A 16,478-nucleotide genomic window follows, 5' to 3' on the forward strand; every position below is an offset into this window, starting at 1 on the left:
GCTTAACTCCTATCTTCCCAGGGCATTCTTCCTGTGTGCACCTCTCAAATTTCCCCTTTTTATAAGGACCCAATCATATTAGATCAGCGGCCCACCCTACTGCAGTAAGACTTCATCCTAACCAATCATATCTGTAATGACCCTGTTTCCAAAGAAGGTCACATTCTGAGGTACTGGGGATTAAGACTTCAACATATGAATTTGGGGAGGATACAATTCAACCTATAACAGACACGAAATGGTCACATACAGGCAACTTACACACACACCTATAGTACAGTATCTAAGTGTAGCCTCTCCGCAGAGATGAGCTTAGTAGACGAGAGTCCATCACGATACCTTCAGTTCTGTTGAATATACCATTGCGTACAGGTCATAATAGAGCTGACATTTGCAGAGCATTGACTATCTCGAAGCTCTTGCTAGCATCCATACATTAGTTTATGCATTATTTCCATTCCATTGACTCTCCTTGACTTTCTCTGGATACTGAGCATTACATCTCACTAGGTGGCTCAGAATTTCTCTAAAGCTCAACTTAGGTCATCTAATAGTTATTTTCCATCAAATAAACGATTGATATGTCATACATATGATAGCATCTCATAAAACTAACCCTGGCTCATAAGAGAATGGCCACATAGGTATCCTGTCAATGGTACAGTTCTGGTGTGGTGTCTGCAGGCAGTGTTGAAAGTCTAAGATTGAAGTGGTCAAGTGTGTGTGTGTGTGTGTGTGTGTGTGTGTGTGTGTGTGTGTGTGTGTATTCTCTCACTACTTACATATTAAATATGTATTCTCTCTCTGTATGCGCACACATGTATATGTAGAGAGAGAGAAAGAGATGGATATAGACATATAATCTATATATATACATGTATGGAGAGGAAGGGGTCACCATAAAGTTACTTTGTCCCATATGGTCCATCTACAAAATGCCAACCTACCCCACCACATCCTCACACACCCTTCTGAAACTCAGAGACTTTATAGACAACAGTTTTTCAATAATGGGGAAAATAACCAGAGCCGAAGTGCAACCCGTTCACTGACCCCACCAGCCAGAGCCATTGCCTCAGGTCCACACAGACAACACAGCCAGTTCTTCAGAACCTTAAGAACAGAGGGAAGGGCCCTTTCTGTCTTGAATTACTCTGTGGCTGGGACTCCTAACAGTAAGTATCTTTCTATGAATTTTGGATCTTGAAAGTGTACATGGACAAACTTCAAGTTTCCTTCCTCTGCTTCCTATGCAAGAGGAAGTTTCCTTGCAGCCCCCTGTCTGCCCACCACCATGCACATATATACCCATTTGCACAACTTCTTCTGGAAAAGATCAGTGGTCAGGGCTTCCCTGTGGCACAGTGGTTGAGAGTCCGCCTGCTGATGCAGGGGACACAGGTTTGTGCCCCAGTCCCGGAAGATCCCACATGCCGCGGAGCGGCTGGGCCCGTGAGCCATGGCCGCTGAGCCTGTGCATCTGGAGCCTGTGCTCTGCAACGGGAGAGGCCACAACAGTGAGAGGCCCGCGTACCGCAACCCTCTAACTTCACTACCCCTTGGGTGGTCCCGAAACTGGTAGTTACCGCTCGTGGGGAAATGCCTGAAGGCTGATCTGAGGCTCTGTGATAAAGGCGGTGGGCCTGGTGGCTACCCAGTTAAGTATCTGTCTTTCGGCAAAAACAAGCCAAAGCTATAGACTCAATATATGGCAACTTAAGTCCCAGTCCAAAAGACAGGTTTTCAGATACACAGAGTGAAAGGGAATGGAGTAATATTTACCTTTTGGTTTTTTTAAGCAAGGAGATATCATTGAAAGGTGAATAAGGAATGAATGACCTCTTTGGTTGCCCTGGTTATTATTCCCTGTTTATTTACTTTGCCTAAAGGAGGATGTTTTAAATACATTTTTTTTACTTCCAATTCATAAACTAGTAGTTAGAGGAGTCAATTTATTTTCCGTTCACTGCAGCAACATTTAAGTTCTGAAGCTAATCTTTTTTTCTTTTTTTTTGCGGTACACGGGCCTCTCACTGTTGTGACCTCTCCCGTTGCGGAGCACAGGCTCCGGACGAGCAGGCTCAGCGGCCATGGCTCACGGGCCCAGCTGCTCCGCAGCATGCGGGATCCTCCCGGACCGGGGCACGAACCCGCGCCCCCCGCACCGGCAGGCGGACTCTCAACCGCTGCGCCACCAGGGAAGCCCCCGAAGCTAATCTTTTTAATGTTAGTGTTTATGCTACCTTGCTTTTTGTTCAGATATCCGAAAAGCACACAGTTTTCCTTAAATACATTAAATTTGCATATTGTAAGCTATTCTCTTTTTTGCCATTAAGAAAGGATTTTTTTCCCTGTTGAGCGCTTTGGTCATTTTGATTTTTTCTCTGTTAATATTGAAACTGCAAGGAATTCATGCCCAAGCCTTGTTCACTTGGGATGCAGGCTTACAGATAAGCCTTATAGTAGAAGGTGTCATTTTAAGCCTCTTTCCATGTAACATACTAACAAAAAGAAGGCTTTGCTAAGAAAATGTCATTTGTTAATAACTTAGTATATGTATTATAACTGTATCAGTGCTTACCTGGGTTCTGTATATTGTAGATAGTATAAGGGTACGTGTTTAAGGATTTTTATCATCTGTTCCCTAGAATATATTCTTCTTGGAAACGGGATTATTTTCATTAAACCACACCATTGAAGGGGATTTTTAGATTTCCCAGTGTCATAATCTTTTCGAGGCTTAAAAAAAGTCTTTTTTTTCTTTCATCTTATCTACATAGTGGCCTCTCTTTGGCACCTCTGTGAACTACCCTTTCCTGCCTTTTCCATTTTTTTTTGTTCTCGATAAGGAAAACTCTTTTCTTAATGGACTGTTGCTTTGCATACATCAGGGATTTCAGCTGTTAGATTGTGTGAAAAATGAAGCAGGAGACATCAGATGGTGTGATGACTAGAACTGTTAACACAGTAAATACCAGGAAGGCTGGAAGTGTGAGCTAAAGCAGCTGGGGGGTGGGGGGCTGGGTGGAAAAAATGAGAGACACAGCTGGGAGAACCAGCAAGAAAAAATGGCCAGAAAACATGGGGGAGCTTAGCGAGAGAAGTGCAGCCCGAGGGAAAGAAGAATGCAAGAGAAGGAAGTGTCATAAGTTATGTTTTCCAATACTGCACAGTATACCTTAGCCCATATACATTGTCCTTAGCTACTCCTTTCATTGCTGTACCATTATGCATATTTAGTATGTAGTTTTCTTGGACGATTACTGTCAAAGGCTGAATATTGAAATTTTAATGGAAGTATATGTCTTTGCTTTGAGGTTGATCTCTGTTATACTGACAATTTATGAAACCCATCATAGAATTCAGAAGGATTAATAACAAATAGCATATACTTGTTTAGAGATATATTTGATTTTTTTTAACCAGAGGGTATCACATTGCTAACATTTAACATTTGGACAAATAGGGGGTGTGTATAATGAGCTCGATTAATAACTGGTTTGGTAAGTATATCCAGAGGGAACTGATTAATAAATGGCTTTCTTCCTGGAAAAAGGTTTCTGGTATTTGAACCTAATCCTATTCTAGTCAACATGAGGACTCATTTGGGTAAAACACTATAAATGCGTGGCTGCAAACTGGGAGAGGTGGCTAGTGTAACAACAAATGAAGGAAACAGAATTCGATAACAACTTGACATTTAATGCAATGACCCACATCTAAGACGCAGACATGGAACGGGGATGACAAGAGCATCTCAGCACCACCACCAATTAAATCGCAAAAAGGTAGTAAAGAGAGATGTGGCTTAGCAGCATCGTAGATGAAACAAATTTAGATTTTGTGTGAATCAAGTAAAAGATTCATAGATGCCCACAGTATAATGTAGCTGGTGAGAAAAGCTTCGGTGATCGTAGGCTTTCTAAATAAAAGTGTAGCATCTGAACTGACTCAAGGACGAGCTCCTCTTCCCGGATGCAGTGTTACTTCATCTGGAGAACTGCCTTCGAGCTTAGTCATTTAGAAGAGAACACCAGCAAATGAAAGTGTCAGCCGCCAGCATGTCTCCTCCTACCTTCCCTGTTTCCTCCCCCACTTGGTCCTCTTGCGTGCACTGTCTCGCCCTCCCCAGATCTGAATTCAGTTCTCACTAAAGCAGGAAATACTAAGATGTTTAATCCTTAAACTCGCAGTGCTGCAGGGCATACCACTCGTCATGTTCTCTCTGTGCCTCGCCCATAATCATCTTGCTCAATGCTTGTCTGAGTGTGTTTGTTGAATTTTGATCTCCCATGCTGAGAATGGTATTGCCCTGAGACTCACTCCTTGACCTTCCAAGTTTCAGCTCTTTGTCTTCCTGTGTATTACGTGTCTGGGACTCAGTGTCTACTTTGGGTACCACGGTCTATCTCAGTCTCACCAGGAGGTCTTCTAGAGAAGTGTGCCTCTTACCCAAGGATCCTGCCCCGTGGCCAGATTCTGTAGCTGTGACTGGACCTCCAGGACAATAGTGGACCACCTTCCTGACTTGCCCAGCTTTTTGCTCCCTGCTGATAGTTCTGCCCTCCCTATGATAGCTGGGCCCTGAGAATTCCCGTACCAACCATCACCAAAACCCAGATAAGGACTATTTGCTAAATCAGATCAAGGTTGCCTTGTCCATTGGATGTTGTGTTTGGTCCCTAGATTGGGCTTTGGAGCTGGATTGGGCTCTCAGCATGCTCTGCTCTCATGAGCAGGCCTGGCCAGGACTCAGCTCCCTTCTCCATATAGCCTTTGTGCTCTTTTGAGTCATAGTAGGTGGTACTCAAAACTATACTCTTTGAAATGGAGAAGGGGACACTAAAAGGCAGCAGAAGAGGGACCTCTTTAAACACGTATCTTCAGGTATTTCAAAGGTTGCCATATAGGGAAAGTACTGGACTTGTTCTGCATAGCCCTGGATATCAGAACCAGGACGCCAACTAAGGTTGCAGCCACTAAGCCTTCCTTACTGCTAGCTCAAACCTAGCAGTGCTTCCAAGAGGTAGAAGGGGATTCCTTCTGGAAGCCTTTCCTTATGGGAGGGAATCTGGCATAGGCTGGAATAGCAGGTCTAAGTTTCGTTTATTGGTTTATTTCCACTACAGCGTGGATAAGGATAGTATTTACTTGGCTGGCATTTGCACACATGATATATTGCCATGGTAATATGTCTATCATGAGCGACCTGCAGTCCTACTCCTTTCTCTGTCTTCAGGGACTGCAACTGAGAGTGGCTTTATTGTAGCAATATCCTCGAGTCTGCTCTGATTTTTTGAAAGTTACTCAATCAGCGAATAAATATTGAGTGATTATTATATCTTAGGCACTGTGATTCATTCATCGCTCAGTACTTTTAACTGCTACATTTAGCCAAGTATTTTTGACATTGCACTCATGAACTGGATGTTACAGACATTGTAGAAAGGGTTCAAGTATCAAGTGATGTTGATTTATAGCTCACCTTTAAATTTCTTTTAAATTTAAGAATTACTCATTGAGCTCCTTGAGTCTAGTCTCCTACTGAGTAGATGTCTAGCCTCTCAAACATGAATTTGGATTCATGTTTCTGAAGTCTGTGCTACCAGATCCCAGTATTTATCTACACAGATAGCAGGGAGGTTTGCTGTCAATGTCATCACTACTTCCTTAGGAGGGACTGTAGGGCATAGTTTTGAAGAAATGCTCCTCCCCCTAAACTTCCCCTCAGCAATGGCAGGTGGGGCTTGGGCCCATGCCATCTGTCAGGTGCATAGTCTCAGTGGCCCAGAAATAGAATTCTATTTCAGATCCTCTGAGAGGCTTTAGCCAGCACAAGCTTCAGGTTAGTAGGCAAGAAGCATCATGAATTACTGGAGTTTGTTTGTTGGAGCCTCTTATGAATGACATCATCCATGTTAAGAAGCTGGTAAGAGTCCTCGTGAGAACTGTCAGTGAAATGGGTATAGAAGAAGCAGTGCTAAGATTGGCCTTCTGCTGACTTAGTGTATGCAGGGTAGGGGGCCAGTCATATTTGATTAGATACCTGGTTTCAGAAGTCCAAACTTCCATTCAGTGGGAAAAGAAATCAGCATTGAAAGCATACGATTGCTATTTGATTGGATCAGTCATTGTTTGCAGTAATTAACTGCTGTCCACACTCAGAGATAGTCATGAGGATGAGAGAGGACCTGAAGGAATATTGGTCCATGCAGAATTACACTCAGGTTGTCTCAGTCAGACTATGATAGTTTTCAGTGGAGCCAGGAGACTCTTCCTCAGTACAGCGACTCCAGTGATTCCAGCTACAATTATACTTGGGGTTGCCGTATTTATTTCAGATTGATCTAGAAAATGACTGACATTGTAATGTGTAATGTCCACATTCCTTAGAATATTGTTTTGGTAACACCTTTATTGGGATATAATTCACATCCTACTTAAAGTGTGCAATTTAATGGTTTTTAGTATATTCACAGAGCTGTGCCACTATCACCACAATCAATTTTAGAACATTCGAGTTACCTCAAAGAGGAACCACATAACTCTTAGCTATCATCCGCATGACGATCATTCCCCAGCCCTAAGCAACCTATATATTTGCCTATTTTGGACATTTCATGTAAATGGAATCAGATAATACGTGGGGTTTTTTTGTGACTGACATTCCACATAGCATGTTTTCAAAGTTCGGCTGTGTCTTAGCATGTGTCGGTACTTCATTTCATTTTATGGTCAAACAATATTCTTTCATATGGATATACTATATTGTGTTTATTCATTCACCAGTTTATGGGCATTGCTACTGTTTCCATTCTGGGGCTATTATGGATAATGCTGCTGTGAACATCCACATACACGTTTTGTGTGGACTTAACGTTTTCATTTCTCTTGGTATATACCTAGGAGTGGAATTACTGGGTAAAATCACTCGATGTTTCACTTTTTGAGGAACAACCAGGCTGTTTTCAAAGTGGCTGTACCATTTTACATCCCCATCAGCCAGGTATGAGTGTTCTGATTTCTCCACATCCTCGCCAACACTTGCTACTATCTTAGATTTGTCAATTATAGTCATCCTAGTGGGTATGAAGTGATATCTCATTGTGGTTTTGATTTGCATTTCCTTGATGAGGCATCTTTTCATGTGCTTATTTGGCAAAATGTCTATTCAAATCTTTTGCCTGTGTTTGGTTGCGTTGTCTTTCCATTATTGAGTTATAAGAGTTCTTTGCATATTCTAGATAAAAGTCCTGTATCAGATATGATTTACACCTATATTTTTTCATTCCTTGGGTTGTCTTTTCACCTTCTTGATAGTATCCTTTAAAACATAAAAATGTTTTTAATTTTGATGAAACTTAAATTACGTATTTTTCTTTTGTTACTTGTGCTTTTGGAAGTATTACATCGAAAACACCAGTGCCAAATCTGAACTTACGAAGATTTACCCCTATGTCTTCTTCTAATAGTTTTGTAGTTTTAGTTCTTAAATTTAGGCATTTGATTCATTTTTGAGTTAACTTTTTTATACAGTCTGAGCTGAGGCTCCAACTCCATTCTTTGGTTATCAGTTGCCCCATAATCTTTTGCTGAAAAGACTATTCTTTCCCCATTGAATAGTCTTGGCACCTTTGTCAAAAAATCAATTGGCCATAGATACATGGGTTTATTTTTGGGTGCTGAATTCTGTTCCACTGATCTAGATGTCTACCCTATGCCGGTACCACACTGTCTTGATTACCTTGTTTCCTTGGAATAAAAACATAACTCGCGAAATTCATGTTCTGAAAATGCAAAATTATGCACCACTTTTATGTTATTAAATTAGCTGTCAAATAATATGTTCAGTTTTAAAATCAGACTCTTTACTCCTGTCTAGTAATACAGATAGTATGTGCAAACATTATTTCCCATACATATTAATAAGATTTGGCATTTTAAGAAAAATGTTTATTATTTTCATTTTATTTTTTTACTGTAGCAATTTGCTTTAGATAATAAATCTTTCTCACATCTCTAACGAATTCAAGAGAGTTCTCTGGGATTGACAGTGATAACATGGGGAAGTGGAGAGGTTTGGAATCCACATCTAAACATATCTGTATGGCAGGAGTTCAGGAGGAGGTTTGATTTGAAATCTAATGAAAGACAGAAAGATGGCTTGAGAAGGGCTCTTGTCTGTCAAGCCCTTCACCCAGAGAAGCCCTGCTCTCTTAGTTTGCATGACTGACAAAGACTTGGAGTTGAGTTGGAGAAAGACTGCCCGTGACTATGTGTCTTGTTCTAATCTTTTTAGACTTACTTTTTAAAAAGAAAATAATAATGTCGCTGAATGCAGTGGCAAACAAAGGCGGCCATGTCTCACTTGGTAACTGTCAGGGAAACAATTGATGTACCTACAGATAATATAAATAATCTGCTGATTCTGCTATGGAAGAAAGCAACACTCAGTCTAAGAGATCATACGTGGTCCTAATAAAAGAACATCACTAGATGCAAATCTAGAAGGCTGGTGTTCTATTCAGTTTTTTATATTGTAAATCAGGAATTAAAATCTCAGTCTGTAAAATACTGCGTGGTTCTGAATCTTAGACAACATCCAGGATATTCTCCTTGTAGATTCATTTATTTATTCATTTCATCCTTCTGCCCTTCTCCCTTCGTCACTGTACTTTTCATGGTATCTTATGTACAAGAGAGGTTCAGTACAGGAGATGTAGATTAGAGGATGGGAAGAGAATTGGAGAGGAGAGGGGGATGGAGAAAAGGCAGGGCACCAGACACAGAGCAGAAAAACAGATGGGAGATCAACTGAAGTCATTCCTGTGGTCTCCTCTATTCCCGCACACCTTCCCCATTTCCACAGTGGAACGGATGAAGGAACCACTCAGGATTAGATCGGTGTGCCATTCGGGCCACACTGTTCACGCTGCATCAACGATACTGTTGTTCGTAAGACATTTTCACAATGAAATCACAGCTTACCTTACCTCGAAGCATACTCCTCTCAAATAAATCACTTGTTTTATTCTCAAATTCAGACAACAGTTATTTGGATTTCAGTATCACTACAATAACACATAGATTTCTTTGTCCTAAAACTAGGAAAAATAGGGAAAGAGCAAGTAAATTGATGTGTATTTGATTAGACATTGACTTGGCTGCTATTTCGGAGAAATTTTTTTATTCATCCACTACTATGTGTAGTTTTTCCTCTACTTTGTAGTTTGCTTTGTTCAGTGTTTGGCATAAATGTGCCAGCATTTTTACAGTGAACTGGACCAGTATCTGTCACAGTCTCTATCCATCTGTCTTTTTTTTTTTTTTTTTCCCCCTAACTTTTTTTCTCTTTGGTTATAGGCCAAGAAGGAAGGGAGAACATTCACCACCACAACGTCTCAAAGGGAATACATTGCCAGCATTTTGAATACTTATTTGGACAAACCTTTCTTCAAGGTAAATATTACCATTGTACCAGTGATCATTAGAATTTGCAGATCGCAGCGGTAGTGCACAAAGGCTTAATTGTTTAGTCTGGTACAAACCTAGAGTGATAGGAGAGAAAGAAGGAGAGGGAGCCGGAGGGAAGAAAATAGCGCTGTTGGGATATCCTGCAGTCTCTTCTAAATGTGTTACCAGGAGAATGCCGTCAGAATCTGGGAGCCCACTGAGCTGGACTCAAAATGTGTGGGAAAAAGGGGAGAAAGGGGAATCTGTATTTTTTTCTTCGTGTCAGTGTCTCTCAGATATTCATGAAAACAAAAAGCAGTGTGGTCTAATTGTAAAAATAGCATTTCTTCTTTTATGAGGAAAGAGTTGGGTAATTCCTTTTAGGGGTTAAAATAAGATATATGTTGTATTCACATCACAAGGGGGAGAAAACCTGAATCACAGTATTTTACACCAACTGAGACTTACGAATATGGGAGAGTTTAAAAGAAATCTGTGTTCTTCTTTTATGAAAATACCTACTAAGTAAATCTTTCATTGGCTGGTGGTAAATGCTTCATGAATGATGTCCTTTTTTGGAACATTATATTCACGATGCCTCTTTTCGGGGGAGGGGAAGGGGTGTGTGTGTGTGTGTGTGTGTGTGTGTGTGTGTGTGTGTGTGTGTGTGTATGAGACAGAGAGACAGAGACAGAGAATAAATATGAGACAGAGACACCAAAGAGAAATCTGTCAGCATCATACTGTATGTTTCAGAGAAGTAACTCCAGGCATTTTCTTTATGAATCATGAGCTTGGCGAGAATAAAGATCTTCACAGAAGCAGCTGAATTCCTAGTCAGCTCCATCACTCATGAATTAGCTGTCAATATTTTAACACAAATTGCTGTGTCGTTTTTATGAAGTTCCCCTGTTGCTGCTCAGTCTGTAGCTAAAAGCTGTTTTCACCAGGCCCTGAAATTATAGTGGATGAACTGCCTCCTTCCTTCGAGAAAGATATTTGTGTGCACTCACACACAGAAATGCAAAAATCTACCATCCAATTTCAAAGAAAATAAACTTGTCAACTTTCTCTGTTTAGCAGTTGATATAGAGTTGACAGTACTTGGTCCTGAGCTGGCCAGAATGTAGTTCCAGATTGGCAGGGGGAGAAGAATGTTCTCCTCCCCAGTCTTCATCCTGCCTGTTCTCTTCTGAAGGGGTTGGTTCGGGAAAGTGGAGGCGGTACATTAGAGGAGAATTTTGTGATACTATTCATTCTCTGTTCTGACAGAGAAGACATTGTTTATTCACTGGAATAGGCTTGGCAGGAATCTGTGCTGTGCATACAGAATGGAAACATCGCAGAGCAGTGGGGAATCTCAAAATCCTAAGCAGTGGATCAGCTTAGAGCTTTTTGAAAAAATATATTCTAATAGCCTCTGTGACTGTAGATGCAAGTCATAATTTGGGGAGATCGTTTTCCTTGAAGTAATTGTTTGCTTCACTATTGCATTATGCATGTCTCACATGGAAAAAGTCCTTAAGAGAGCAGCCTGCCTATCGCAATACTGTAGGAGCAAAAATTAAAATCATGAAAGGTGAGAAATACGTTCTAAACGCACTAGACCTGCTTTGAGATTGCTCCCTACATATAAGCATTCAGGTGTCGGTATCAACGAAAAATAATCCGTGCATGTCATCAGATGATTCACAGAAACAAGTGGGAGCTGCCTGAGATAAGAGAAAAAAAGACACATTAAAAGATGTGCCTTGGGGTAAGAAGTGCCCCGCCAGAGACAGTGTGAGAGGGCGCCATGCTCAGAATGTTCCAGAACTTTAAAGGCAACAACTGTAAAAGCCAAGGTTCAAAGCAGTGTGCAAACCCTGCAGTGGCCTGGGGTTTGTGCTTCTTAAAAGCTCTGCGTTTATCCCACTCCGCCACTTCCCTGAGCACAGCACCAGGTGTCTGGGACTCGGGGTGTGTGTGTGTGTGTGTGTGTGCATTTGTGTTTCTCACCAGAGCAGATAAAGGTGTTGCCAGGCTGCAGGCTGCCATGTTCACAGACACAGCACGTGAGCTGATGCAGGGGAGCCCTGAGAGCAAGTGTGCCCAGCCACCCCAAGCCAAGTTCACCAGCCCCTGTCCTTATGCTCAGAGAGAGACGTGTCATATTCCCCAATCTTGGCTGGTATTTGTAAGATCTCCCTGCATCTCTTTTTACAAGAACTATATGATATAAATTCTGACATTTCTAAAATTACAGTTATGATGACATCAGTATACAGTCAGCTATTAGATGATAGCAAACCAGTCTCAGCTTTTTATGTGACTTATATAAGGATTAGTCTTACACACCTAATGAAGAGCTTTTATTCTACAACTTAGGACATTATTCATGTACATTACCTGCTTTGCTTTTTCTTTTCAAGAAATGTACATTTCCTTAAGACATATTTGACAATCTTTATAAATATATATTTATTAACCTTTTAAAATATATAAAATATATTTATATGATGCTATTTTCAAGTAAATACCAATGACATCAAGAAAAATTAATCAAGATTTACCAAACTATTTCCCTCTATTGTCTTTTGAGCACATTTATTTTGTCTGTTTTAAAGCTAGTTTTATTTTATTATTTTTAACAGCTGAGGTAAGGACTATGAAGGGAGGTGAGGCAGAGGCAGGACCAGCCCCTACTGCTCCTGCCAGGGGCTCCTGGGAGGCGCTGCCCGTGAAGCAGGACAGGAGAGCCCTGAGAGATGCAGTTTGCAGGGCAATTGCTGGCCCACCTGTGATTCTGGCAGCCCTGCCTCTTGTTCTGCCTGCATGTTCCCGTTCTGCTGGAATCTCTGGTAACTGTGCACGAGGCCTGATCGTTAGTGTATGCAAGTAACAGCCAGGCTCTCCATCACAGGCTACCCCAGCCCGCCAGAGAGTCAGCATGTGCACCTCTGGAAGCAGCACTGCCAAGCCTGGCCTCATTTGTATCCTTGTAATTAGTCAGGCCTGGCTGTCTCAAAACGAGGAGTGCGACGGTCTTGTTTTCACCAATGTTGTGTGTCATCTTTGTCTATTATGAAAGGAGACATATACCAATAGAGGGAAATTGGAGTAAACACAATGACACTATCCTATTTAACCAACACATATTGCATGTACAGTGAGGCAAGCACTGGTCTCGGCACTTTGCAAATATTAAATCATTTAATCCGCCAGACTGCTCTACTACTACTATTATGATTATTCCCATGTTACTGAAAAGGAAGCTGAAGCTCAGAGAGGGTGAGTAACTTGTCCAAAGTCCCACAGGCGGTGAGGGCAGAGGACACAGCAGCAGTGCCACCTGTGCCGGAGTCTTGGCCTCAGGGTTCCGTGTGCCCGCCCCCAAGGTGGCTACTGTGCCACAGCAGATCTTGCTGAACTGTCACATCCCTTTGGGGTCTATAAACACACCTGCCAGTCTGCAGAGGTACACACGATGTGTGACATTGCTGGGTTTGGAACTGTACACCCTCTGTCTCTTGGTGTTTATGTCAGTGGAAGAAGGATTTGTAACCACTGTCCTTCCAGAATTCAAAGTGGGTACGGATTAATGCTGCATGGGAAACCCAGGCTTCCAGGCCCCGGCCCCCGGGGCTGTCAGGTGAGCTGTACTGCACAGCATCACTTGGGACAAAGGCCAAGGGTGGTTGCCATCCCTCTTCTTCTGCACTTTTTCACTAGGTCCTGTACCTTGATGGATGGTGGCTCTGAGGGCAGCAGTGTTGCTGGACTTGACAACATTGAGAGAAGCCACTATTCAGGCTGGTGTGTGGACGTTTGACCGTTCCTCTCTGTCAACTGCCATGGGGAGTTAGATAGCAGCCTTGCCTTAATCCTGACCTTCCCAAAGCGTGTTCTGAGGTGTGTTAAGGGGTGCAGCTCTCCACGGTGCACCTAGAAAAGAAAAGAAAGAAAAGTTTTTATTTATGATCAGATATATTTGACAGATGTGGTTTAAACAAAAATTGATCTACTTACTGCGGGTTTCTCAGAATTTTCTTCTGTCCCTCCAAAGCAAGATGTAGAAGGCAGAATTTCCTAAATTTCTTATTCTCTCAGGTAGGGAGAAACGTCTAGCGACATCCCTTGGGTGGAGGAGAGACAAGAAAACCCAGTGTCACAGGAGGTAATCGGGTATTAAGGAAAGACCAATATGCTACATTTGGGATTCCTAAATTCTGGCCCACCTTTAAATATGGAGGATAGAATGGGGTTATCTCTAAGTTCTTTTCATCTTTATCAGCTGGGAACTTTGTTTATATTCTCCAGAAGGGCTTTCAAGAGTTAGACACAATATACAGCACATCAAGACAGAGTAAGTTTTAAAAAGGTAGGGGTAAAATGAGGCACAAGGAATAGAAGGTAGGAAAGGTGGGGGAAGGAGGGAGATTAGTGTGCACAATGAATTCTGTAGAAGCCTTCATGGTTGATCTGAAAGAACGGAACATTGTTCTGTGTTTTCTAATGAACAGTTTTTAAAGAACTATGATCACAGATTCATGATTAACAGGGTGCTAAGCGAGGAACAAACAGATTTTCGCCGGAGAAACAACTATTCCCAGTTTTAAGATCAAAATTTTCCCATGGTTTTTTAAATCTATGGCCTTTTGGTCTTTTAGGTAGAAATTTTGTCTCTGTCACAGGCTGGTACCAAAGAGATTTGGAACCTCCATAGACATGCTTCAGAGGTAGCTGTGGGTACCTTGCCTCATTTATTTATTTATTTATTTATTTTTCGGTAGGCGGGCCTCTCACTGTTGTGGCCTCTCCCTTTGCGGAGCACAGGCTCCAGACGCGCAGGCTCAGTGGCCATGGCTCATGGGCCTAGCTGCTCTGCGGCATGCGGGATCTTCCTGGACCGGGGCACGAACCTGTGTCCCCTGCATCGGCAGGTGGACTCTCAACCACTGCGCCACCAGGGAAGCCCTCGCCTCATTTATTAAACATTACACTTTGCAGAGACCAGCTCTCCTTTGGTGTACATGGGTATGTCTGGGTTCTGACTCCCTGGACTCTGGAGTCTTTTCCAGAACCCAGAGAGCTGTGTGATGGAAGCCCAAGGTTTGAGGGATCGCACTTCTGGGATGGACACATTTGTGTGATCTTTGTATGTGGTCATCACATTCACTCTGTATTTCCAGGACCCTCATCTATCTTCCTCATCCGTCTCTAACTTTTTACCATTTGTCATAGCCTGGATTAGGGTTTCCCAGTAGCCACTTGACAAAATCACTGGGAGTCAAAGGTGTCCCAGGGGTTTCACATTGTCCAGGGTGGTAAAGGTTCAAATCCAAGTTCTATTTTTAAAGTATTCGTAAATATCACAGACAGAAACCAAACTTATGTTTGCCAAAGGTGAAAGCGGAAGGGGGGAATAAGTTAGGAGACTGGGATTAACTAATATACACTAGTATATATAAAATAGATAACCAACAAGGACCTCCTGTATGGCACAGGGAACTATAATCAGTATCTTGTCATAACCTATAATGAGAAAGAATCTGAAAAAAGAAAATATACGTATATATTTAGTACATGTATAACTAAATCACTTTGATGTACACCTGAAACTGACACAACACTGTAAATCAACTATATTTCAATAAAAGTTAAAATTTAAAAAAGAAAGTATTAGTAAAAGTGATTTACATAAATATTTTTAAAGAACATAATACTGTTTGAGGACCTCTTAAGAGTATACAAAGCCATCAGTGACAGTCAGATGAGCAAACATGCTTATGATTCATGTGAACACTGCAGGCTCCCATGGAGGTTTTAGTTTTAATTAGTCATAGATTGTTACCTTATACATATCATGGATAGCTGATTTGTGAGACAATAAGCTTAAGAAGCATTGATATGATGTTATAAGCTTCAGTCATCTGGTCAAAATTCTTATATACTTTTCATAGTGTTGGTCATGTTTCATTTCCTAAACTGGGTAGTGGTTACATGGGTGTTTATTGAATTATACTTTCTGTAAATCTTAAGTATCTTAATATATTTGGTAGGTTTTATATTAGCCTATTAGGATATCTGTCTGGTATAAAATTCAATGTTAAAAAAAGAAAAGTAGTGACAATTATATACAATTTGGCTTTTTATTTATCAGAAATAAACGTCATTCATACCCTTAATATATGTGTCCTCACACTCCTCCTGATAAGCTACCAAAACAGTCAAATCAAATCAAATATATATTAATTGCAGAGAAATGCTTACAAACTGCAACCTAAAACTTTTTGCCTTATTGTTTTATAAGTAAACACAAAATTATCATAGCTTGATTATTTTTGTTCAAAATGTATGATACCCAGACATATATTAATGGAAACAATTATTTTCTATTTTGATATCAGAATATATTCAATATAGTTTAAAACTTATATATTTGGTTCCCAAATCAATCATACACCCGTGTGCCTTTTCAAAAATTTGTCTGCAAGTCATGTATTTTATGAGGTAATGAAGGTAAAGTTAATTAAATAGCACATCACTTATTAAATAGGAAAAAGTCAAAATAGGATTATTAAAATTTATATTTAAATGACTATGATATTATAATCTTTAATAATAACTTACCTAAAATCAAGTAATTTGGGACTTTCCTGGCAGTCCACTGGTTAAGTCTTCCAATGCAGGGGTGCGGGTTCAATCCCTGGTGGGAGAGCTAAGATCCCACATGCCTCGCTGCCAAAAAACCAAAACATAAAACAGAAGCAATATTGTAACAAATTCAAGAAAGACTTTACAAAACGTGTAAAGTTTTGTAAAAACTTTTTTGTAAAAAACTTCAAAAAAAATCTTTTAATTTTACTTAAGTCACTTCCTTCTTATATACCATAAAAATGTTTAAATAACTAAAATATCTCCCATAGAGGTTTGCAAAAGTGTCACTATGCAAGTCAAAACAGGTGAAAAAGCCTTTAATGAAGCCAGGAAAAGAGGTTGCAATAATTATTTGTAGTCAGTTTAAAGAGATTCTAGCCATTCTC

General features: G+C 40.8%; 1 protein-coding gene and 1 long non-coding RNA gene across 8 annotated transcripts in view; one reads left to right on the plus strand and one right to left on the minus strand.

Annotated features, from left to right (window-relative positions):
• Window positions 1-16,478, plus strand: part of PAG1 (phosphoprotein membrane anchor with glycosphingolipid microdomains 1) — a 143,728-nt gene that overhangs the window by 71,392 nt on the left and 55,858 nt on the right. For 5 of the 7 annotated variants that reach the window (XR_003429364.1, XR_003429365.1, XR_003429366.1 and 2 more), the window contains 2 exons: window positions 6,907-7,006; window positions 9,364-9,459. Coding sequence is in view for 2 of the 7 variants with exons in the window: in XM_027089771.1 (XP_026945572.1) it covers window positions 6,935-7,006; window positions 9,364-9,459 (168 nt within the window). In the remaining 5 variants the exon portion in view is untranslated. Of the gene's footprint in view, window positions 1-6,906; window positions 7,007-9,363; window positions 9,460-13,247; window positions 13,345-16,478 lie in introns of those variants that run through there. The other 2 variants (XM_027089775.1, XM_027089773.1) reach the window with 2 other exon arrangements.
• Window positions 11,783-16,116, minus strand: LOC113611151 (uncharacterized). Its single transcript, XR_003429367.1, has 3 exons — window positions 16,066-16,116; window positions 13,462-13,568; window positions 11,783-13,377 (listed from the first exon to the last, which is right to left on the minus strand). It is a non-coding gene; the product is annotated as an uncharacterized LOC113611151 (long non-coding RNA).

This window comes from Aethalodelphis obliquidens, unplaced genomic scaffold, assembly GCF_003676395.1.
Source record: "Aethalodelphis obliquidens isolate GAN/ISIS:26980383/991018 unplaced genomic scaffold, ASM367639v1 scaffold68, whole genome shotgun sequence".
NCBI lineage: Eukaryota > Metazoa > Chordata > Mammalia > Artiodactyla > Delphinidae > Aethalodelphis > Aethalodelphis obliquidens.